The sequence below is a fragment of the Lineus longissimus genome, chromosome 9 (genome assembly GCF_910592395.1).
Source record: "Lineus longissimus chromosome 9, tnLinLong1.2, whole genome shotgun sequence".
In the NCBI taxonomy this organism is placed as follows: domain Eukaryota; kingdom Metazoa; phylum Nemertea; class Pilidiophora; order Heteronemertea; family Lineidae; genus Lineus; species Lineus longissimus.
Window position 1 is genome coordinate 694,842 of NC_088316.1, and position 24,797 is coordinate 719,638.

General features: G+C 41.0%; 3 protein-coding genes and 1 long non-coding RNA gene across 5 annotated transcripts; 2 read left to right on the forward strand and 2 right to left on the reverse strand.

The window, feature by feature from the left end:
- Positions 1 to 344: 344 nt before the first annotated feature.
- On the reverse strand, positions 345 to 10,565 carry LOC135493476 (multidrug and toxin extrusion protein 1-like). 2 transcript variants are annotated; one of them, XM_064780841.1, is made up of 19 exons: positions 10,352 to 10,565; positions 9,768 to 9,847; positions 9,240 to 9,341; positions 8,971 to 9,039; positions 8,586 to 8,634; positions 8,178 to 8,277; positions 7,926 to 7,968; positions 7,534 to 7,578; positions 7,171 to 7,268; positions 6,561 to 6,658; positions 5,997 to 6,110; positions 5,758 to 5,825; positions 5,080 to 5,188; positions 4,683 to 4,758; positions 3,986 to 4,055; positions 3,641 to 3,773; positions 3,095 to 3,189; positions 2,144 to 2,216; positions 345 to 1,780 (listed from the first exon to the last, which is right to left on the reverse strand). In XM_064780841.1, the coding sequence occupies exons 2-19, from the start codon at positions 9,837 to 9,839 to the stop codon at positions 1,407 to 1,409; spliced, it is 1,788 nt and encodes a 595-aa protein (XP_064636911.1). In that variant the 5' UTR covers positions 9,840 to 9,847; positions 10,352 to 10,565; the 3' UTR covers positions 345 to 1,406. The 2 variants fall into 2 exon arrangements, with proteins under 2 accessions (XP_064636911.1, XP_064636912.1); XM_064780842.1 differs by lacking the exons at positions 8,586 to 8,634; positions 9,768 to 9,847; positions 10,352 to 10,565 and having other exon boundaries at positions 9,240 to 9,338.
- A 1,767-nt stretch (positions 10,566 to 12,332) lies between these two features.
- On the forward strand, positions 12,333 to 15,554 carry LOC135493969 (uncharacterized). The gene is made up of 3 exons (XR_010448326.1): positions 12,333 to 12,469; positions 13,149 to 13,236; positions 14,182 to 15,554. It is a non-coding gene; the product is annotated as an uncharacterized LOC135493969 (long non-coding RNA).
- Positions 15,555 to 18,216: 2,662 nt separating this feature from the next.
- Positions 18,217 to 20,093, forward strand: LOC135493770 (DNA-directed RNA polymerases I and III subunit RPAC2-like). The gene is made up of 4 exons (XM_064781320.1): positions 18,217 to 18,293; positions 18,966 to 19,066; positions 19,342 to 19,498; positions 19,740 to 20,093. Exons 1-4 carry the CDS (start codon positions 18,252 to 18,254, stop codon positions 19,800 to 19,802), a joined length of 363 nt encoding a protein of 120 aa, XP_064637390.1. The 5' UTR covers positions 18,217 to 18,251; the 3' UTR covers positions 19,803 to 20,093.
- Positions 20,094 to 20,791: 698 nt separating this feature from the next.
- On the reverse strand, positions 20,792 to 24,643 carry LOC135493457 (methylmalonic aciduria type A protein, mitochondrial-like). The gene is made up of 7 exons (XM_064780820.1): positions 24,621 to 24,643; positions 23,709 to 24,365; positions 23,202 to 23,324; positions 22,929 to 23,099; positions 22,560 to 22,646; positions 22,162 to 22,310; positions 20,792 to 21,829 (listed from the first exon to the last, which is right to left on the reverse strand). The coding sequence occupies exons 2-7, from the start codon at positions 24,268 to 24,270 to the stop codon at positions 21,473 to 21,475; spliced, it is 1,449 nt and encodes a 482-aa protein (XP_064636890.1). The 5' UTR covers positions 24,271 to 24,365; positions 24,621 to 24,643; the 3' UTR covers positions 20,792 to 21,472.
- Between the last annotated feature and the right edge of the window lie 154 nt (positions 24,644 to 24,797).

The window sequence follows — 24,797 nt, forward strand, 5'->3', positions numbered from 1 at the left end:
TGATGCGGAAGAACTCATACATTTAGATAGATGTACATACATTTAGATGGATGTACATACATTTAGATGGATGTACATACATTTAGATGGATGTACATACATTCAGATGGATGTACATACATTCAGATGTATGTGCGTACATTTAGATGGATGTACATACATTAAGATGGATGTACATACATTTAGATGGATGTACATACATTTAGATGGATGTACATACATTTAGATGGATGTACATACATTTAGATGGATGTAAATACATTCAGATGGATGTACATACATTCAGATGGATGTACATACATTCAGATGGATGTACATACATTTGGATGGGTGTACATACATACATTTAGATGGGTGTACATACATTTAGATGGATGTACATACATTTAGATGGGTGTACATACATTTAGATGGATGTACATACATTGAGATGGATGTACACTCCACAGATTTGCAGCTTCTAGCTAATATAAAGTCAGTTTCTGAAATAAGAAACAAATTGAAGAACTGTGATAGTGATTTTAACCCACCGCCGTGACCGAGTTAAGCTGTTTACCATTCGAATCTGAATCTGAAGGCCTGGCTCAGTCTGCTTTTTTTCAAAGTCGGTAGGTTTTTAAAGATTAAAAGCTAGAATAATGTCTTTTAAAATGCAGAAAAGGAATGGTAGGGGGTATCAAAACCTTTAAAATTTCGATTTGTATAATAATCGTAACACTTGCAATCATTTAATGACCGTTTTAATTGTGATAATCCGCATTAGGTTTCGTTGTTGGGTGTTTCTATTGTCGGAGGTTCAAAGGGATAACAACAAGGAGTTTTGTCAACAATGTCTTTCATTCTTGCTCTCTCGGGATCAAAATCCGATTACGTTCATGCACTTGTTTTTTTGTTTAAAAAAACGAGGAAAACGTCTTTAAGAAGATTACTCGCACTGACAGAACAATAGATATGACACGTAATGTTAGATAGATCTGCTTGGAACCAAAACTGGACTTTGGGCATTTTGTTGAGTACTTTGTGGTTATGTTGACTTTCAGTATTGTAGTTTTCTAATGAAATAAGAGAAGAAGAAAATATTAAAGTAAAAAGTATCCAACTCATTCCAGGTTTTTCACAATATGAAAGAGCTATGGGTTTTCACTTTACCGAAAATCAGCAGGTAAATGTTTTTCAAAAGCTCAGAAAGCTTTATTTCTAAAAGAGTCATAACAATAACATCAATACCACCAAAATATTTTTACTAGTATTTTTTTCAAATTAGCAGTATGCTTTTTTAGATAAAATGCCAAAAATGCATCATAAAAGTCAAATCACAATGAGGATCTTGAGCTGTATAATGCACCCTGTATCTGAATAAATGAGCGTCAATTACAATATGACTGATGAGAGAAAAATAAGCAGAGTTACAGAACAACTGTTGTGTAATTGCATAATGGTAAAGTTATGGTACTCAGTGGAATAGTAGTTGTAGTGTTAGTAGATGTACCATTAGTAGATGTACCATTGTTAGATGTACCATTGGTACATAAAACCTCCATAGGTGCTGGCAAGTCCGGGTAGTAAAAGTTAAACCTGATGAAAATTCCTAAAGCAAGTGTCAACACCATGAGTAGTATGAAAATAGTCCTTTTGAAGAGTAGTTGTGGTCCGAATGGTTCGTAGTGTGGTGTTGGGAGGGGCTTCCTCAGGTCGCTGCTCGACACGGCCCTGTCGCAGTAGGCGATGTGTCTTCCACCGGGATATTCGTCTTCTGATTCCCGCTTGTCGGCAAGAAGAGCTGGAAAGTGTATTGAAAAAGTAATGGATATACGATTTATGTTCATCCGCACTTGGTCGACATCACTCCTTCCTCTGCACTGTCGGCGGCGATCAAGTTATTGTTTAACCCATGCGTGGCGCAAAACTGCCCAATCGACTCGTGATAATTCACTGACAACAATGATTCCAAAAAAGTTATCAGTTATCATACGGGTAACTTTGCTGGAACTAGGTGAATGCAGTATTTGTTTATTCGACACAACGGCGATAAGGCACATTTTTATTCCGTACGTGTAACGCAATTGAAAATTTAAAAATTGAAAAATTTATTACAAATTTCAAATGTTTAACGTGATGTACAGTGTTACTACACTATACCAACCTGTTGTCTCATGTATGGTATTGTCTTCAATTTCATCTGCACTTCTGTCTTTCACAGTTGTTCTCTCCCTCGCCTGCAGTGAAAAACAAGGCATCACGAGTTAAAGGGAACTGGAACCGCCGAGCGATTTATTCAACTTTTCGACTTTCACCGCCCGAGAAAGTCAAACTTCCAACTTCATATTCGAGTTCAGATTTGTAGCTCCGCCCCCAGTGCCCGAGCATGCGAAGTTCAATTTGTTATTATTGAGAATCATGTGAGAATCACGTTAGTCATGCGATCTTTCATTCATGAGTTTTCGTAGTAAATTCCATAGTAGTGACGTCACTCAATGATTGACAGCTAGGCGCCATGTTTCATTTATGCCTCGTTCTGATCACCCGATATGCGGGAAATGAAAACGAGGTCATACGAACTGGCTTGGCGGTTTCAGTTCCCTTTAAGCCATTATGGAGTCATTATCCCGAAAGATTAGACGATAAAACAGTCATACATTCTACTGCTGAATAATGGTTGTTGCTACTCAAGCACTCACGCCTTTGTCATCCATAGTTGGTTCAATCATCTCTGCTTCGTCAAAAGCTGCGATTATGAAGAGTTCTCATTTTCACGTGAGCGTGTCACTGTTCACTTTTCATGCGTGACATGAAAAACGAACAAGTCATTTCCAAAGAGCGGGCTACATACGATTCACGAGGTCACTTTTCACCCTCACGTCGTGTTTTCAAGCCTAATTCAGTTGACTCGTGACAGGCAAAACATGACAAGTGACAACGTGTATCCTATTTATACCTGGCCAGTGACAGCTCGTAACGGCCTCAGGACATCCAGGGTGGTTGACAAAGCCTGCGCTCAACAACTTCACCCAATGGGACGAAAGGTCATGTGCCATTTCTCAACCACTTTTCAACATGTTCACACAAAACTAGTGTATGGCAAGCATTATCTTACCAGTTTAATCATCTCGTCCCAGTCCGTCCGGAGAACGATTACTAGTAATGAAGTACCAGTTACCAGCATACCAGCGACCAGACCCCACCAGTAGCCTGAAATAAACAAATAACTTCATCAAAGGTCATGTCACTTAGTAGACTTGGCATAACCAGGGCCCGGCTTGTCAACAAAATGTTAGTCTTTAAAACCTGGCATTACTTGATGGTACATCTAATGGTCTAAACTCAGTAAGGTAGAAAACTTCAAGTTTGAAAGTACCCCGAGTTTGTGACTTCTCTGATTTGAACAACTGAGCCCTGGGGATCATACCAAGAACAGATTAGGGAAGAATGCTATCGTTCAGAAGAACTAGTGCTTAGTTCCAATTTTGGATACATAGAGGGTGCTAAACTGCTTCTTTGAATCCCTATTATGCAGATAAGGGACAGTGATTTACTTTCCAGCAGAAATGCAGTTTGTAGAGTGCAGTTCCTCTGCAGGACAAGGCAGTGCGGCGGAGCGTACCAAAGTAAAGGCCCTGAATTTCAGGATTGTTTACTGTACCTGCAGTCTCTATACTAGTGAGGAACATTAGTGGTATCCCCATTGGCAAACCGATTAGGTAGAATGCGACGAGAGTGATAAAGGCGCAGGTCAATTGTCGTCCGCTGCCCCTTAGGATTCCCTGACCCACCGCCTGAAGAAGAAGAAGAAGGTGATGATGGTGGTGGTGGTGGTGGTGGTGGTGGTGGTGGTGTTTCCACAAAATAGACAACGAGAGAGACCATGACTTTTTAATAGGGGGCAGCATAGATAAACGTGCCAATCCTTTCAGCGTTCCCAAACATAAGGAACAGAGACGGAAACAAGAACGTTGTACTTCATCAGTATTTCCAAATGTATACTTACAACGCAGCCATCAATAACGAAATAGATGGCTGTAATAATCATGAGGTTCGAGGTGTATTCGATGACCGCCCTGGAAAAAGATAAAGCAGGTCTCGTTTTGACAAGAAAAACGTGGGCGTGCCCGGAGAGAAGCGTGCCAAATTCCATCTCTTCCAACTACCTCTGATAATGAAGTTAGTGGGAAGAGCCGTGCGTTTTGTGAGTCACTTTCTGACAAGTGAGACCAAAACGCAGCTTCAAGCAAGTACGACCAAAATGTAAGTTCTGGCCCTGTTGTTCAAAACCACAAACGTCACGCTATTACTATCCTTATGTAAGCATCCTTGAGGACTTTATCTTTTTCAGTTTAACCCTTTAAAATGTACACGTAAAGGCTTAACGACTCTGTTAAAGCTAACGTTGTTTTGAACAACCCAGCCCTGGTGATAGGGTCGACCAAACGCAGGTACAGAGGGGAGGAACTCTACTCGCTCTGCATATGGGAGAGAAACCGAGCTAACTGACGCGTCCTTTCTTAAACTCAGCAACGTAAACCTGGCCGGGGATTGAACCTGGTCCGCATGGAAGTTGGTAATCCTAACCAATCTGCGCTCATCACGCACGATAAGTCAATTTATAGTGGAAATTCGAGCTATCGCTTCATAGTAAGCACCAAGAAAGAAGGTTCGCAGTTGGAGCCTAACGGAGACACACTTACGGACTGCCTGAGAAAATCTTTGGAATCTCAAACCTCAGAGTGACAATAAGAATGGCGGCAACTACGACAAAAATATCTGGAAGTAGATACATTATCGTGAAAACACATACAAATCATATTTTATCATCAGTGAGTTGTCTGTAGAGATTCTGACCATATGAATTGCATCTGAAGATGAACAACCGCAGCATTCGAGTCGATGTTGAAGAGAATCACCCGAATGCAAATGCCGCCATTAATGAAATCAATCCCCTGATAAAGTCTTACCCAGACGAACATTTGAAGACCACTGATTTTCGAACTTTGCTGATGATACCCTTTGAACTGAACTATACCGCCGCCAAAACCATTTCATTTGAATACGATATATGTACAAAGAATACGCAAGACCACTTACGGACTAATAGGTATGCGACTTTGATGACCCTTTTGACCTGTTCCTTATCACCGGCCCCTAGCAACTGACCCACCCGGATGTTGGCTGCAACGCCTACCCCTAGTGGAATCTGGAAAGGGATAACTAAAGCTACATCAAGTACAAGTAAATGCATTTTTTGGCAATGATTGGCAACTTTCTTGAAGGGGCAAGTCTCTAAGGCCGGAGTTAGGCCTACATAGGATTCACGCTGTAATTTGTAATGTTTCACTTGTCACGAGTTAACTGACTTTGGCTTGAAAATACGACGTTAGGGTGAAAAGTGACCTCGTGAATCGTATGTAGCCCGCTCTTTGGAAATGACTTGTTCGTTCTTCATGTCAAAGTGAACAGTGACACGTTACATGTGAAAACGTGAACTCTATATAATCGCAGCCTTTGGGTCGTTTACGTTTTTGCAACAATTTTCACAAGACTGCCCACAAAGCAAGCGGCCATACCAGACTCGATCATAGCGATTGTTCCACCAGGAATTGATTGATACCAACAGACAATTCACATAGTCATTTAGCCGGCTGTGATGACTTGCTGTATAGTTGTCTCTGATGGCAGAGAGAGAATATCCTTCGACCTGCTTGGAAAATGGTTTTCTACTGCTGAAACTACCCCAAAGTTTTGTTTTTTAGGTAGATTACTTACCATATATGCAAGGATATCAATCTGAAACATAATCGACTGTGCGGCCAGCTGAACCTCGCCTAAGATCCCTGAAACGGAGGATGCACAGCGGTAATGAATTATCATAAAGTGACAGTATCATATAATTATTATTCTACTAGTGATCTTCACCAGCAAGGAGAATGTGTCGTGGACCCCTGACACTACACTTTAACCAAGAAAAGGCCGAATGAATGATATGAATGATGACTACAAACTACCTGCTAGAATCGTGCCCGCTTCAAAGCTAAAGAACTCCATCATAACTGCACACATTCCCCCGAGTGCTAGTTTAAGGAACAAACCCCATTCTTGAAACGCATCCCATGTCCAACCTGAAAATGAAATAAATGAATGAAGAGAAAATAAATATTCATGTTTCCACACAGCAAAATCCATGATGCCATGTAAGCACGCAAACACATTGCACGTGCGCACAAAAGAAGGATGGCGCCTGTTTCCGTTTGGCAAGGATGAAAACTGAAAAACAGGGATGGCTGGTAACACAAGCTGTTTTTCTAATAAAGCTTGAAGTTGGCTTCTTAATAATCCACATTCCTTACACCCAATTCTCAATGTAAAAGGGCTATTAAAAGTCCAACGATTAGTGAGTGCTCAGCTTCGGCCTTACCCCGGTATGTATATTTGACCCGTCAGCTATGCTTGCTTACCCTGTTCCCCCGCATCAGCATGATCGGGGGGGGGGGGGGGCAGTGTTTGTACCAATATTAAAGAATGACCCGGCCGCTTTCTAGGGGCTTGCCATCTAAATTTTAGTAACTTACCTCCCCAGGTTTGTTTGTATTTTTTGAAGCCAATGATATAAACCAGGCACCCAAAGACGATGCTGTAGAAGGCTAACACTTGAGATATGGCAGACCCGCTGAAAATAGGAATGGCATTCTGACTGTTTGCTAGCCTCCGGCGCAGCCCCGGAACTAGATTCATTGATGACGGCGTGTCATGGCTGCTAACACACGCCGCCATTTTGGAGGTAGTACATCAAGATTCTTGGAATTGATCACAGGTGCGTGAGATATACCAAGGGTTCAATACAATGATTTTCAGTTAGAATAAGTTAACTTCATTAAACGCTAGTTCTCTTGCATTCGTTGAAAGAGGGGTAGAGTGCAACACTGACCCCGTTAAAATGCCATCCACGATATGCACTTGCATTTCATCATATCCGCTCAAAAACCATAACTAATTTTGGTCGCATTCGCAGTTAATCTAGCAACTAGAAGAGCTGACGGGTGATTACATAATACGCTATTTCCCCTGCTGCCAGCCTAATCAACAGTAAAAGTAATAACCACGATTGGGTGATAGTTATGCATGAGCGAGATCGCATACAAATGAAATAATTTTGTCTTTGATTGGAGACCGTGTACTTACTCGGTTCCCATTTCAGCGACGAGGACGAGGAGATAGTGTGAAAGGGCGTTGACTGCTACGCCGAGACAGCCGATAATCATGGTCGGCCAGAGGATATTCTGAAAAACGACCATCCCTGGAACTGCTTATATTGGTCTCTCACAAAACGTTTTACAACCAATTCAACATACTACGTTTTGCCAGTGTGTATTATCACGTTTGTACAGCTATGTATGTGCCGTACATCAGTGGCATTATTACCAGGTAAAAGCTTCATCTTGGAGACTGAGTGTTGCACTGAGTGGTGTTCGAACCCACGATTCTTTGGTTGAGAGGTGGTGGTTCCTACACCACCAATTTTATATCAGTTTTCCCAGTACATACCTGTGCTCTGAGGTATCTGAGTAGGACATTCTGCATAAAAATACCCTGAAAAATAAAACAACATTATATCTCTTGGAATTGAAGGCAAATTCAAGTACCAGAAATGTCCCCGGCATTCTGATTTCCAGAAAGTGGTGCATTGATCTGATAAGATATCACACTTTTTAGGTTTCCACTTCTGGCCCGCTGGTGGCCAAGTTAAGAATCAGATCGGACTGAAAACTGCACGAGTGGCTGATCGGAGTCACCAGATCGCACGAGATCACAAAAATCATCTGTTTTGTCGAACGAAGCACGGCCGGGTATATGATAAAACCCATTTTAGTATTTTTTGGTTTTTAAAACAAGAGAGAAAATAAATCGTTGAATCCTAGAAAAAAAATTCTACTTACAATTAAACCAGGCGTGAATATAAGCATGTATTGGCCGGCTATTCTGAAACAAAAACATGGCTAAGTTTGAGTAAGAGATCGTGCGAGTAAAGCGTTTGAAGAAGAGACTATTCTATTTTGATAGCTATTTAACAGAAGTGAGCTTTTAAAAACCTTAAGGTGTTTTTGCTTCCCGAGCTTATAAAGCTTCAGAGGTTGAAAACCCTCAAAAGTTTTTTCAAAAACCTATATTTTAAAGTGTACCTTACTTACTTGGCTATTTCTCTGTCCTGACCAAGAAGTATCAGGAAACTCTCTGTGTTGATTTGAAAAGCCCAGCAAGGGAAGAGGAAGAGTGAGAAAACCAATATTGCTGCAACAGAATATACATGTATGATATGGAAAAGAAAGTTTACACAAATTATGGGATCAATGTGAATTTGGAGCTGGAGATTGGATCAGACTCCAGCGCTGCTGTTTCATAAAGAATAGGGGCGAACTGGCCAAAGGAGGCCAATCAGCCTGACCACGTAACTCTTGGGTTCTCATCTCTGTGGCAGAACTCTCTACGACTGTAGACTCTGTTACCAGAAGCGGACTGACTGTCTGAACTTGGAAGCCCCAAACTTCTAAACGCTGAGGAAGGTAAAATAACGTCGATTTAACAACACTGATACTTACCTCTTTGAAGATAAACACCGACCATCTTTTTATTCGGACTTCCAAACGACTGGAATTATATACCACAATTTTTATTGCCTTGATTGGTGAGGTACCGCATCAGGCTGGTTTAAAGTCTTCATAAAAATATGATACGTAACCAGAATCTAATAAGAATCTAAGAATTGGAGAATAACTGTACCATTTTTTTTTAAACACAACCGAGGGACAAGGTTTCACGCACTTCACCCTAAATACGAGATGATAGGAGCATACACACCGGGCCGCCCCGTCTAGAAAAGCTTGTTCTGACGTTCTTTCCATTCTCGGCTTGTAGGGAAACTAGTTCATAAACAAGAAGGCTTTTCTAACATTCTTTCTATTCTTGTAGAGAAACTAGTCTCACCTGAGAGAAGAATGTGTCGCATGCTGTTGAAAGGCCGAGACTGATAGAAACTCCCGAAACATTGATCAGCTGTAATCAAAAAGACATAAGTACAATGAATTAGTATACATCTTAGACTTAACCTTTGTTTCCCTTCACTTCTAGATCTGGTATTCAAGGTCAGTGTGTGGCCAAGGTCAATGTTGGCCAAGGTCAAGATCATGGCTTATAAAAGTCAAGGTCAATGTTGGTCAAGGTCAAGGGAATTGTTGGCCGTCACAAAGACTCACCGTATTAGCCAGGGCGACTCCGTCCAGTTGTTTGGTGCCGAGATGACCACAGAATGCGATGCTGATTGGTCCCATCAGGTTCGAGAATAACGAGATCACCATCTGGAAAGATGAGTTGTCGCCACTGGATATGGGATTTCAGCTCATTGAAATAGGCTCCGGTCCGCTGTACATTTTGTAGTGGGACGGCCAGCCAGGTCGGTCTACTGTGGAGTGGTTGTCGAACACAAGGAGAACAGCGCCGAATATACTATCTTCCTCATTAAGTGTCTACTCTTTGTACACGCTTGTCAAGTGCAACTACGGTTGGCTTTCGATTAGGTTTATTGGCTTCTAGTTTATCCAACTCTTTGACCAAAGAGGGGCTCGGTCATGATACAGGTAACTGTCCATTGGATGTAATACTCTCTTATGGACTTGCACACTTCGAGATTCTGATTGCAATACTTAACCTGTTAAGAATTTTAATTCTTAACAGGTTAAGTATTGTTAAAACAGTTTTTGGGAAAGAATACTTTTCATGCATACCATAGTCCATGTAAGACTGAAGACCTCCCTTAGTTCATCCTTAAACCAGTGTGGCACCTTTGGAAGACCCATGATATGACCTATCGAAGAAGTTATTATCTATCAGTAACTGGTATCACTTCGTGGCCGAGAATATGAAATCAAACAACAATAAGCTAACAACGTCTGAATTCAAGATCTTTTATCAATTCTTAGTTGGAATAAATCATATCAATCAAGCCAATGAGTCGATAAGATCACAGACCATATTGATCCGTGATGATAGTGACTGGAAAGAGAATGCGAGCAGCTTACATGAAATGTTTGAGTCAATCCGTAGCTGTCAAAAACACGTTGTCACTGTTCGCCATTCATGTGTGACATGAAGAACGAACAAGTCATTTCCAAAGAGCGGGCTACATACGATTCACGAGGTCACTTTCCACCCTGACGTCGGGTTTTCAAGCCAAGTTCAGTTTACTCGCGACAAATGAATCATGACAAGTGACCACATGAATCCTATGTAGTGGCCAAAGAGGTCAGTGAAGGCCTGTATGACTTGCACCTGATCACTGATATTCGTAGCGGTCTTCTGATATACAAACCTTTTCTTGCCTCCTGCTTCCCAAAGATTTAACAAAAAATATCCTAACTCTAAATGTTTACAATGCTATATTGCCTCGTGGTAAATGATACTTGTCAGACAGTGAGACACACACCACACATGAAATCGTAGTACAATTATAGTGTGACAAATAAATAACATACCTTAACAAAGGTGAAAGATTGTTTATCTAAACTGACATTGACCCTCCTTCGGTGATAGAACAATCGTTTAGTTGGTCAAGTCGATAAGGAAACTGGATCACGGTCTTTCTGACTGATTGGGAACTGATTTGATACTTATCGGGATTTTAACCACTCATTCTTTTGAGACATTTCACCAGCTTAGTTATGACATTGAATGATAGATAGCACTACTTCAGAGAGTACGTTCGCCATATCGAAATTTGTCAATGCGACAGGCAAATACCGCAGCCATCGAAGAGTCTCAAAATTTACATGTTAATCTTTTTCCTGGTTGTACCCCTCTTAATAGCTTGGTATGAATAGAGAAAAGAGTCACACCAGATCACAATGAGGAATAGTCTGATATCTGTCAGAAATAGGACATAGCGCCCACGAGGTCGTGATATCACGGTTGCGCGCACACAGTCCCGGGGCTTCGGGTTAGACACGAGTTTTTCAGTCCTTGACGTTTCTGTAAAGGTCGTTACTCTCGATGTCCAGGAAGTTCCTGGGGCGAAAAGTGCATACGAGGCGACGATATCTTGGTGTGCTAAACTTCAAAAGGGACAGAGGATGTTACGAGACAGTTTTCAGCAGTATCGTTTTTTATATTCTTTACTACCTCTATTTTTTATTCATTTTTTGTAATAGTCGACCTGCTACAAAACAGAAGTCTATCTCCAGGCATCCTGCTAACATGGCCAACTCCACCCATGATCGAGAGCAGTGAAGGGGCGCACCAACCAGAATCCTTGTGAACGAAGAAGATTATCAGGCGAAAATGTGCGGAACAATATAGAGTGTTCTTTTAAGTGATGACGGTCATCGGTTTCTGTAGCCATACATGGAACAATAGAGCATGACACGCGACTTGCTGAAGACCACTGATTCCCTTTAGACTGAATAAAGATGTTGTTGCACAGTGCCAGTGCACTTTTCAGTTGTTTTCCCATTTTTCACATGTTTTTCTCAATTGCGGCGTGATTAACTTGATCTACATATTATAGTCCAGATCTGCTTTTTCCCGTTGGGTCACGCCTGCCGCACAAATAAGGCAAGTCTATATGGGACTCCTGCCAAGAACATTTGGTGACTTACACAAGCAAGCCAAGGATATAAGACACTTTACTGTCATAATGTTGAAAAGCCACGTTCAGGAGAGGACGGCCGCATGAAATGGTGACGAGTTTTACGTCATCATGAACGCAATATGTTCGGTGATCTTAGGCATATCCAGATCAATCCATGTCTAACGACGCTTGTTATTTTCGGCTATAGTTGGTTCGCATATCTCAAAAAATATATAAGATTTTATAACGTACTTCAATATATGCACATAATGACAAAGATCCAGGCAGAATTAAGTCGCTGTTGATGATGATGATGATATGACGTAATATTGTCCAATAGTTCATTATGTTTTCTCCCTTTTATGATGATGATGATGATGATGATGATGATGATGATGATGATGATGATGATGATGATGATGATGATGATGATGATGATGATGATGGCAATGATATGACAAAGTATTTGTCTGTTTTCTTTTTTCCTACCTTTGAAGTTTTCAATGTTTTTGAAGACTTGGGACCGACAATGGTAAAAATTGGTGTCAAACCAGCAGCCGCCCCCACCCGCACTCCCAAAGAGACCATCACACTGCAAGCAAAGGTCACGTGGGCACTGTCACTGGGTCACACCTCAGGTCAAGGTCACATTTTGAACAGGCACAGACAATACTAGCATTTACAATGAATCATTCGAATTTGAAAACCACCTGCCACTTATTTTTGACCCGAGAGCGTCATCACGACACGCGCTCTACTTCTTGGTTACGAGATCTTTCTCTAGTAAAGAAATTGGAGCCTAGATATCAAACGCCCCGATTTTGAACGCGGCTTCAGTCCTTGGTGGATATTCACTACACGATGGTAGGTAGTTTTAATTTAGTATCATTTCTTTCTGGTTGAGGTTATATCATATGTTATAGGTGTATAATGTTCCCTTACTTGCCATCATAGGGGATCCGATGGTGTAAATTGAAAAATTGAAAAATTTTAAGAAATGTCTGAAATTCATAAGAAATGTTACTCAGTTGTTTTTGTACAATATTCCTTTGGAGATTTTAGTTTTAAAAAATAAAACACTGTTAGCCTAAAGAAATATCATCCATAACTGTGGGGAAAAATATTGCCTGAACGCAAAACTTTTCTTTTTTAATTTTATTGATTTTTGGTGAATAAGAGAGTTTAAGGATATTTCGAGGACTGTTTTATGACAGAAATACAATTCCGACGTATATTGTTATTTCTTATCCAGTGAAATAGACATCGACGAAAGTGTAATGGTCATTAACCAAAGTGCAGTGGACATGAATGAAAGTGTAATGGATGTCATTTAAATTCGTATTGGACATCAAGTGTAATGGACATCAACGAAAGTGTAAATGGCATGAACCAAAGAGTGATGAAGGTCCCCCCAAAGTATTTGTTCATCACCAATCTAAGCATGGTAGATCGCTCGATGTCCATTAGACATCTTAAAGATGTCCCATACGGATATCGATTCGACCAATCCAGATGTCTACATATTACTTACCTCCTTCTTCAGATTGTTATCTTGGCGTTCTTACCCACTGCAGTGGGAAGACTGCTGATGAAATTGACCATGCTGATTTCAAGCTACATTTATGGATACGGTAAGCAGATGTACTAAATGGAATACATGTAGTTTCTAAAGAAGCAACGCGTTACACTTCAAAAACAGATAGCGAGCTGTTTTGCTACATCCTAATGAAATTCTCAGGCTGCTGCATGCATTGTATAGAATTATTTTTTTATACCGGTATTCAATTAATTCTTCTAAATTGTTATGAAATCGTATGCTTTTTGAAACATATACATGTATATGATTACAAATTGACGCTTAAGATGTGATTGACCTTTGTCCAGGATTGCTCAAGAGTTTTGGAACTTTTTCTCGGATCCTAAAATTCATGAGTCACGAACTTTTACAGCTTTTGATACTAAATTTCTACTTAAATTGAGGTCAGAGTGGGATTGTCGGATGAATTGGAGCTATTCTCTCAAATTTTAAAGGCCGGGTCTATTTGGCAAGCCGCTCGCCGAACAGGCATCTTTTTTGTCCTGTTTGGAGAGCCGCTTGCCAAACAGCACCAAAAATCCACCCTGTTCGGCCAGCCGGGCTTGCCAAACAGGTAAAAAATCTACCCTGTTTGGCGAGCTGGAGACTTTACTTTAATATTAATGAGTTCGGCTCTCCATTCAGGACAAGAAAAAGTCGCTGTTTGGTAAGCGGGGCTTGCCAAGTAGTCACTTCCAATTTTAAAATGCCTTTGATTGTACACGATTCTTTCGTGCGACTTAGATTTCAGTTCATGACTGTAGCAGGAGCGAAATGATCGAGCATAACCAAGTGATGTGGCTCGAACCTGACTCCTACTTTAGCCTCCCTTATATGATGTATGATTTGGTTGATGTTTGGAGATGATTTTGTTGATGATCAGGCCTATGAATTGCATGTAAGTCATAGGCCTGGTTATTGACTTCTTAGAAGGAATTTAACGAGACCGAACATATTATTGATAATTTGAAAGTAATTCTTTCTTCTAATTTGGTTTCAGATTACGAAACAAGGCCTTTAATTGACGCTGAAGATGAAATTCTAGATGAACAAAGAGACAGAGACTTATTTGAGAAAAGTAAAAAACTGAATTTAGGATTATTCAGTCGATTTATGGTACTGAGGAACAGTTGATAATGAAATGACAGGCCCCCTAGCGAGCGAATTGAACACTTCTTTCATGATTGGGATTCATCGGGAATGTTCGGCATACGTCAGCTTTAGACTTCGTTTCCGTCCCGTTTTTGACGACGAACACGCACCTTCCGTCAGGCTGAGGTACGAAGCGCCTCGTTCTGCCCACAGTAGGCATGCATGACATCAAACCTCTGATTTTCAAACATGATGACGCGTTTTAATCTGAGTAATCTGATTGGCTCCTTTAAATGACGACATTTCGACATGCGCGAGCATCAGAACTATTTATGTGAGGGCGAAATAGTGCCTATATTTTACAGATTAAATCATCTTATCACAAGTGTGGAGTCGGAATATATTGAGTTTGACACATTGGAATTTATCAACCTTTCTCTCAACATAACACTCTCCTTATAAAAAATAGACGAGATTTGGTTAAAGTCGTGTTGCTCAGTTGAGATTGGTTTTGTGCCACATCCGACCGATCACGATATGATGGGAAGCTGCAATGGCAGAGAGATTACTAAATAAAAGTATCTTTCGATGCGCTAGTTCAAAGTTGGAGAATGGAAACACCGCGCTCTAAGAGAACCCGCGATGTCGGTCAGAACTTCTGGAAAGTCCTGAAGACAACAGCGACAATTGTGTGATATCAACGGGTGAAATTCCTTTTCAGTTCAGAAAGGTTTTCCACGCCAACAATGGTTTTAAACGTTGAGCTACTTTCTTTTACCTCGATCTCACAAAGACCTCTCTTCAGGCCTTGTTCGTCAAAAACCCAATTATTAACCTTGGTTTGTCCGGTCATAATCCATTATTTAGGCCATCGGAGATTGAATGCCGAGTTGACCGACAAAAAGCGCGTGTCTGTCCCAGAAAACTATATTCGGTGTACCAGCTAAAGGAGTAGCCCAATAGTTAACCTACAAACCGACATATTTACCCTACATAATATATTCATAGTTTGAAATGCTGGCCCATCAATATAAATGACTGAATGATATCAATATCTTTTGCAAGGCGTGTTATTCGGTGCTAACCTAGAATATATATTCATCCAAGAAGTCTATATTCACAAATTTCTGCGCAATTGTTCTCGATGTCAAAGCAAGCCTGTTTTGCTGACGTAAAAACTGCATATCACGTGGTTTTGTTAAAAATAGCTATCAATAATAAACAACGTGTTTGTGGAATTCGCCGGCCACGCAGGCCGCGACGATTGTTGACGAAATAAATGCAAATTGCTCATAAACCCTCTAGTTTTGACAATTTCTTTGTTCTCATACAAAATTTGCAGTAGTATGTAAACATCCTGGCATGCCTGGCACGACACTTATCTATGTCTCAGTCAAATATGGAGAATTGCGATGGTAACCGGTATTACTCAAGGTGATCAAAAGGTGACACTACTGTTCGAATTTCTACTTGATATTTGTAAATACTGCCTTTATTTACAAAGTATGCCATTCGCTCAAATTTAAAGGGACAACTTGGGCATGGGATTTATCTCGCCAGGAGGATAATACCCCTGCTTGACACCATGAGCCGCCACTTGTAGTATCACATGCTGATACAGTGGAGCCCCGGTCGGCGACCACCCCGGTAACGCGACCACCCCACCGGAAGCCGGTTGGTATGGAAAACCAAGATCTCGTGTGCCCATTTTGAAGTTGCCCCTTTAATGCTGCCCCGTAATAACAAAAATAAAGACTTGGCAAGGCGACATTGATAACAAAGGAATTTATGTCTTATCTTGTAATTATTATTATCGTGTCACCTTTTCACCCACTACCAGGTTATGCAAGTTATATCCTTAAATTAGTAGTACACAATACGAATGGTTTACACACTTACTTCTTGATGCACGGTTGTGTTTGAGGATAGCGTCTTGAAAAGCAGTCATCCGCAATCATCCGCAAAATGAATTCACGAGTGAGTATCTATTCGACATTTCTTGTTCTTCTTCTTCAGCATTTGAATCTATTGTAATTTATTTGTTGTTTACTCGAGAGGCACAATATATCATCCTAAGATTCCGGGGTTTTTTCACTCCTTCGTCATTACAAAAACATTGATAAATGAGCTCGAGAGTCTGCATGTCTTGAAAACCACTAAATAAACCAGGATGAATATATATCAAACTTACAGGGGCGTGTCCAGGATTCCGAGCGGAGGAAGGTCCGAAGTACATGATAATTAAAAACCCTGAGGAGAGTGCGGGGGGGTATATCCCCTCTTCATATGGAAAAGTTTCAAATCTGAAAGCCGAAGACGCCATTTCAAGCAGTGCAGCCGTAATTATGGGCGTAATCCCCTTCAGGTATATGATTAGTGGGTGTGTGTGTGAGGAGGGGGGGGGGGGGCTGGAAATGCCATGACTTTGGGGGCAAAATAAACCTAGATCAAATAGTTAAACAAATCGGACAATCCCATCATCTTCTTTCAGGTCATCCTCTCGGTCGCCCTCCTAATGATGTGCCTCAGTGCCGTGACGTCATCAGCCGCCAACGCTGCAGAATGCGCCCGCTGCGAACAAAGACACGTTAGCTGTACCACTGGATGTCCGGTCGACAGATACCCACAATGTAACGCGGCTTGCACCATTTTTAAAAGGAGATGTTTCGAGATCTATCACTGCTCGCATTGAGAGACATCTAGCGAGAATGGTGTCGAGAAATCCATTCACACGGATTCCTGCGGCGAGGCATACAGATCACACACATTCTCCAGCAGATCGAAGACATCCCCTGCCTTACACCATGCCGATGGCCCGGATGTTTCAAAGGAGCATGACGATATCAGAATCAACAGATAACCTGATGTCGATCAGTCATCACAAAACCTGTGGGAAACACGCATAACACCTGCACATAAAAGACGTGTCGAGTTTTTGGGTTGGGTGCATTAAAGTCCTGGTTCATCGATCGCTGTGGTATCTTCACCCGCCTGTGTCTATCAATGAAACACGGCCACGCATCTTGTCATATTCTGACTTGTCTCACAAAAACGCTAATAAAACAACTGAGAATCATTGGAACTTATTCAAATCCACTTATGACATTGACAAGATATTGGACGGAGACATAGCTAGGGGTAACGCTTTAGGCGACTGAAACCAGTTGGATTTAGCGCTATATAAGTCTCAGGATTATTATTAAGGGGGGAGATGACCGCTGGAGACAGGAGATGTCGGAGACGGATGGCTGGAGGTGACCGGCCACTCGAGACTTTCGTGTTGATATGTTCATTCCGGGGCGAGGTGACGGCGACATTCGCATTCCCCGGAATGATAGTCAGTATCATCATGTTAATCGTGATGAACAGATAGACTGAGATGCACGTATGATTAGGACAGTAACGAGGGTGTGAAATAAATTGTGTCAAGTCGAAGTGCAAAGTACATTGCACCCTTTGCCCTAGTGGTTGCTTCAATATCTGCCACCCCCAAAATAGTATAACTGGCTTGTAACTGTAAGATGACTGATGGGCGAAGTCAATAAAACATTGGTGAAATTATCTTTTATTTCCGTTTTTTCATATTTTACAACATTTTGAAGGCATTCTTGCGGGCCATAATTGTAACATTCTCAAAACTGAAAGAGTACAATGGCACGGAGACTCTTTCACCAGTCTCTTCCATTCACTCATTACAGAGACTGGTACTTGACGGCATTTAACTCGTCATGGACTAGATTAGGGGGCGTAAGCTTCCGTTGTCCGGTACCTGTTTCTAACAAAGACGGGCAACCTCGATCCAAGGAATACCAGCGAGCTCGGTATTGACGGTCCATCCACTGTATGCACGGCACGACTTGCCTCGGGTAAATCAACGAGGCTTCCTCGACCCCTGCTGCGCGGCGGAAAGGGTCGAGTACCTACCACAACCGGTAACATCGCAATTAAACAAACGACGATAACAACAACGAAAACAACATGGTGGACGAAGGGAAGAAGAAAACGAAAAACCTTGAAGTTGTAAGTGTTTATTCTGTAACAACGCAATGGAATTAGGCGACATTTTACAGTATTTTAGATGAATAGTCGGTCAATAGTTTGGCCAAGTTTGATGAGAATCCGACGCATCATTTTGAAGATATTGATATTTATATTGTTTTTTTTTTAATATATAGTATACAGGGTGCTCGAAAAAAGCCTCAAAATGGTTTAAGGTCTAAGTTGTAGTGCAGGAGAATTTTGTTAGACTTTATATGAGCGATGGTTAGTCTTTTCCAACTACATTGTGCTCTCTACTGTAAAATATGTCAGTCTTGCAAAGGACGGCCAGCCAGGATAAACCTTCCACCAGTCCAGGAATAGGCCTTTAACCTGAGGCTGAGGCTGAACGTCTCACTCACACCATGCTGAAGTCGAACGAGTTTACAATCCCTGATCACGGTCCAAAAAAGGTCATTAGTTGACAACATAAGTGCCATTGTTAAAATGATTTATTGTTGAATGTGACTTGCATTCCAAGTACACATTGTGATTCAAAGTACACATATGGGGTCTCTTTTATGTCACATTGAACAGCCAATGAATGCGAATTTCGCAGCATGGTCATCAGGAGCAGAAAATTTCAAAAACAGAACTGGCCTAACGAGGAGATTTTCAGAAGACTTGAGTGTTAAAATTTGAATACATTTTCAGGTGGAGACGGACGATCCAGAAGATGACATGTGTCGAACATTTGTAATGAACAATGAGGATCACACGTTGGGCAATGCCCTCCGGTATATGGTCATCAAAAAGTAAGTATACAGAAGAAACAACAGTGTGGAAATCAAGGTACAGTAGAACCTCTCTTTTAAGGACACCTTTAGGACTGACAAACGCTGTCCTTAATAGAGAGGTGTACTGATTAGAGAGGTTGAATTCAATGGAAACCACTCAAATTAGTGTCCTTTATAGGGAGGTGTCCGCTAAGGGAGGTTCCACTGTAACTGGTATCTCCCATTAAAAGATGTCTCTTTCAAAGTCTCGAGATATGCTCATTTTCAATTCCATCTTGCAATCTTTCTTTCAGTCCAGATGTCAAGTTCTGCGGCTACAGTGTCCCACATCCATCCGAAAACAGGATAAATTTCAGGATCCAAACGAATGGTCCACCTGCAGTAGATGTGTTGAGAAGAGGTTTGGCTGAACTGACAACAGTCTGTGAACATGTCTTGAGCACATTTGAGGTAAGTTCAGTGGTAAATTGCTTGTTAAGTAAAGTTCCTAATTTCAAATCCAATTTTGCACATCTTAACATCCGCAAAACATACAGTGATCCTACTGTGCAATGCAGAGGATAGTGGTCTGAGCGTGCATTAAGCCTGCCCATAGGTTGCTTGTATGTTAAATGTACATTGCGCATCACATACACAAGTTAAGTCTGTTGTGACTGTACCAATTTCTTAAAACAGTCCTCCTTTCTTGCAGGATAAATGCTCACAGTACAAGAAGCAGAAGGAAAAACGAGAAGAAGAGTTGATGGACAGCTGATTCTTTTAACATTTAAAAAAGAACTTTCCAGGAAGCATTTTTTGAGCAAGACATGGTCATTTATCCACTAGTTTGAGAGAAAACTCCATTAACATTTCATTGACATTCATATTCAAATGGGCTACAACGGAATCAACATGTTCTGTGAGGCGTTCTGAAGTCTCTCTTTACAAGTAAATGTGATGTCATTTGGATATAGATTTTCAGGTGAAATGCACAAGTTATCATATATTCAAGCCTCTCCTTTTAAACTGTACAAAGGTTTTTCATGAAAATAACATGATTTTGATTCACAAATTATGTTTCTTTTTTCTTGTTCTGGCTTTCTGCATTTGCTTCTCGACAGCCAAGTCAGTCCAGGGTGACAACTGTCTCCAAGACACTGGCACAATATTCTAATGGTACTTGGAGACATTGTCACAACACGCATTTAGTATTGCTGACTTTCTCACAAAATCAGGACATTGTGCCAACAGCACTTCCTGTGTCACAACTGGAGTTCAAGACCCTGACGCGGCTTTACGTGAGACTGTCTCAATTCTCCATCAACGGGGCACAGCAAACCTCCCCAGAACACCAAATAGGCTAGTGCTCTCATACAGCTGCTACCTGCGAATGAGTACTTCAGGCGACCAGACATCAAGGCACATTCTAAAAGTCCACTTTTGGTGGGACAGTGTAACTTGGGGGGGGACTGCTGTAGACCGGCTGCAAACTTTCCATATTCAGTTCAATACAATTTCCTATCAGCCAACAACCTTGACATTTTTAGCAGTATACAGTATATCTCAATGCACTCCGTGCAGTCACTGCTTGGTTCCCCCACTGGTCACGTTTAAATGAGCCCATTATAAAAGTGATAGGTTATTATATCTTACAGTATACATGGTATTCCAAATACTTTCTCAAAGGAGAGCATAATAATATCTGCCACAAATAAGGAAAGGACAAACCCTTCAAATAAATACATTTTATTCTACGAACTCCCATTTCGAATACGTATCTCTATAATAATATTATATATATTATCAGTCACCAATAATTATCTTTCAGTGTACGGTAATCAATTATCTACCACTGTATTATAGTTTGTCCTTGAAAGACCCAAACACTGCAGATAGAAAACAAAGGACTGGACATTAGTCAAGCCGAGTAGCTCAAGCAGACAAGGTGGTCTACTTCATCCTTTCTTGGAGAGTTACTTGTAACTTTCAACTAAGGTTAAGAGTTACAAATGTTGGTTTATAGTCTGACGCCAACTACAGTGGAGGTAATCATCCGACTTCACAATACAACCCCGGTCTATCAAGAAACATTTCAGTAGAGCATATATGAGCTTTCAATTAGCACAACAATCTGAGCATTTCTGACCTGTACCCATTTATACCCTTGGGTGGAGTGGGGCAAGTCAGACACAGAGAATTGCCTAGAGTCTCATGCAGCCTGTGGGGTTCGAACCAGGGACCTCTTGACAACACTAGGCGAGAGTCTGAGCCACTAGATCACAGCAGCTCCTAGCACCACTACACTTCTACAAACCTGATAGTGTCACACATGTTTAACACTTTGGGGAATTGCATTACAAGCTCAAGAAATAACACGATACCAGGGGCCGTTTTTAATTTGACAGCCATCAAAACATCGTCATGTGCACCAAATCAATTCGTTGTTCAGGACTGTCTTGGCTCTCTCACAGATGACACAGATGAAACCTGCTCAACAGATTGATTTCCTTCTGTTTCTAACGACTTCTTAAACTCTCTCATCAAAATATCAGCTGCCAGACCCGGTGTTATGACACCTTTCATGACTCGCGTTTCCAAGTCTGGTATCACAGCCTTGACCTGCTTAGATGACCGAAACATGTCCAGAATATTCTCCTTAATTTGACTCCACATCCAGATTTTTTGTTGCCGTTTGCGACGTAGTTCCAATTCTCCTTCTTCTAACATTGTTTCTCTGAAGTCTTCCATGATGTCCCAAAGGTCAGAGATTCTGTCACCAAATTTGGATGATACTCTAGTGATCTAAATTCAATGATAAATGAAAGGAATTATAAATTGACACCCAAGAGGCACCGAGTTGGAGTCGGAAATTGATTACGGGTACAACTTCAAGGCTGCCAAGTGAACTTGGATGTGAAAACGACTTGTTAGCTTTGCACCTGTCTTCTTTGAAGTGCAAGTCTACTCCAACATCCCTGATGAAGCCCAGAGGGGCAGAAACACGCGTCGGTGGAGCAGCACAACAGTCCAACAATATGGACCAGTGGACATCGTTGTAAACTACAGTTGTGGTACCAGTTTTACTTCCATCACACGGGTTGGCTAAAAAGGACGTTCTGGATTCACCTACTCACCTTTGGTCTCCAGGCTTTGTTCTTCCTCCTGATGAGCCTCAGAGCACTCGAGTACTCAGATTGTATTCTCCTTGCTGCTGGGATCAGATCACCATCGGATTTGTTGATCACCACCACATCGGCAACCTCAACTATGCCTTTCTTGATTCCTGAGAAGAGAATAGATGGATCAAGTTTAGGCCAGTTTAGCAATGTCTAGACTTGATAATGACGTTTGATCAATTATTCTCAAAGCTGTTTTTACTTATATTTCTAACAGGTTATCAACATCAATCAAAGACATCGGACAAGTAGTTCGTGACCAAGAGCCCAAAACAATACACAGGAAACATTGACAAATGGCCGAGTCAAAGTCATTCAAAGCAACCACAATATCTTCCACAGCAACATGCTCCTACCTTGGAGTTCATCGCCAGCAGCTGGAGGTATCAGCAGACAGAACATGTCTACCATATCATTCACAGCAAACTCAGACTGGCCAACTCCTGCAGCAAAACAACACAAAGTCTCATTGTTATATCACAGTTGGTCAAAAAAAACAACAGACTGTCAGACATTTTAACAGTTTTGGTAACAACACAAATTTTACAAATTTTGCAAACAACATCAATTGGAACAAATAGAAATTGCCAAAATTTACTTTTTGATAGGAAAACTTCAGGAACTTCCATTGTCCCAATTCAAAATTGTGAAAAACTCATATTTTGGAAATTTTGGCAAAAAGAGGCGTGCAAATTTGGCAGCTTTGAGTAAACTATTGTACCTACCAACAGTTTCAACCATGATAACATCGAATCCTGCTCCCTCGCACAGTACAATGGCTTCATTAGTATTCCTTGTTACACCGCCCAGAGTCCCACAGCTCGGGGAAGGGCGGATGTATGCATTCTTATCAACAGACAGCTGTGGCATCCTCGTTTTGTCGCCAAGTAGAGATCCTGTGATGGGAAAAATTAAAATTAAATTTTAAGACTTTTGAAGTTTTCCATTACAGACAGTTTTCCTATTTGACTTGAATAATAAAGGTTAAAAAATCTTACCTCCTGTTGTAGAAGAAGATGGATCAACTGCCAGGACAGCAACTTTATGACCTTTTGATGTCAGAAACTTCCCCATTGCTTCAATGAAAGTACTTTTACCAGCTCCCGGGGGACCAGTTAAGCCTGAAATGAAAAGACAATACCGGTAACAATGGTAGAGAAGTATAAAATTCTTTGATAAAGATGATCATATGAACTGAGTTGGTTTTATAGCCCACAACATGTTTCTTGTTTTCTCAAAGGCATCTTTAGGGGAAGGATGAACATGTATTATAGGTTTAGAAAAAAACAGTCCAATTGGCGATATTCTCAACAACATGTTCAATAGTTGAGCTCGACCTGTTTTTTATACAATTACCAACCAAACTCATGGGGAGGGATGATAGATTCAATTCACTGACTGTCTACTGGCAACTTCACTGAAAAAACCAACTCCATAAACACCCGAGAGCCTTACTGAGAAAGCCATATAGCCAGCCATTTAGGACTAAGATTTTAACAACTCACCAATTCTAAAACTTGAAACTTTCTGTGATGTTTTCTTCATCATTTCTCGCTGATGCAAAAGTATCTTTGTCAGCAGAACCTGTCCCATAGCTTTTCTACCGGGATGAGTTGACTCAACCAGTGTGATACCCCTTGCCAACGACGCCCTTTTCCCATCAAGTATACCCTCATACAACTCGTTGACCATTGGGTTATCATCTGTCACTGTCTGATCATCTATGGTGTAAGGGTTTGGGAGTTCAACAGAGTGAGTAAATATGCCTTGTTGATGGTGACGACACGGTTGGCTCAAAATAGGTGTTGGGCAAACTGAATCACAGAATCTAACACCAAACTTCTTTCCATGATAGCAACGTAATTCAAGCTTACTGAATCCCCATCCTTGTTCCTTGTAATCCATAGAGAACTTTCCATAAGAAGCAGCAGTGAAATAGTTCCTTTGATGAAGACATGTCCAGACAGACTGTCTTTGAAGGGTTGAATTCCTCAAGGACGATGTCCAGCACGAGACCTTCACAACAGCAGTCCTCCAGTGAAAGGCTTCAAGTACAATCCTTGTCATGGTTTTATGATGATCTTTGTGGCCGTCTCTGCTGGTGGTCTTCAAAGAGAAGTCATGAAAGAGTAGATTTTCATCTTTCCCAATTATCAATCTTACTGAAAGTAAATAACAAAATATCAGGCTCCCGACAGCCTCGTCCGAAAAAGGTCACCTATAGGCCCAAGTCTCATCCGACAAATGATTTTAAGTACATAAATTTTCAAAACGGCTGTAATGCACTTCAATTCAGGTTATTTATGCAACAGCTACAAAACTCTTGGAAAACCAACACTTCAGTATCTTTGAACGATCCTTTTTAGATGGCCAACTCAAACAGATTAAGCATGTAAGGGTTTTTTTAGTCAACAAACGTTGAAAAGCTGTCTGCTCGGAAGGTCACTTTTTATTTTCACCTCAGCAAGATCGATTTCCGTCTCTGCCGTTTTCAAAAACCTTGTCTTCACGGCCACAATATCATAAATACACATCCATCATTGAAATTCTATCCCTATTATATCAATAAAACACTTTCCCTCGTTTTCATATCA

Bases quoted from the DNA above. Each gene is read 5' to 3' on its own strand.
- LOC135493770 (XM_064781320.1), top strand. From the start codon at position 18,252: ATGGTGGACGAAGGGAAGAAGAAAACGAAAAACCTTGAAGTT. The intron at 19,067-19,341 runs GTAAGTATACAG...TCTTTCTTTCAG, and splicing joins CGGTATATGGTCATCAAAAA to TCCAGATGTCAAGTTCTGCG. The intron at 19,499-19,739 runs GTAAGTTCAGTG...CCTTTCTTGCAG, and splicing joins ATGTCTTGAGCACATTTGAG to GATAAATGCTCACAGTACAA.
- LOC135493457 (XM_064780820.1), bottom strand. From the start codon at position 24,270: ATGACAAGGATTGTACTTGAAGCCTTTCACTGGAGGACTGCTGTTGTG. The intron at 23,100-23,201 runs GTAAGATTTTTT...TTCCCATCACAG, and splicing joins ATCTTCTTCTACAACAGGAG to GATCTCTACTTGGCGACAAA. The intron at 22,311-22,559 runs GTAGGAGCATGT...TTCTCTTCTCAG, and splicing joins TGCTGGCGATGAACTCCAAG to GAATCAAGAAAGGCATAGTT.
- LOC135493476 (XM_064780841.1), bottom strand. From the start codon at position 9,839: ATGGGTCTTCCAAAGGTGCCACACTGGTTTAAGGATGAACTAAGGGAG. The intron at 4,759-5,079 runs GTAAGTGGTCTT...ATCTACTTCCAG, and splicing joins AGTCGCATACCTATTAGTCC to ATATTTTTGTCGTAGTTGCC. The intron at 3,190-3,640 runs GTACAGTAAACA...TGTTTATTTCAG, and splicing joins CACTAGTATAGAGACTGCAG to GCTACTGGTGGGGTCTGGTC.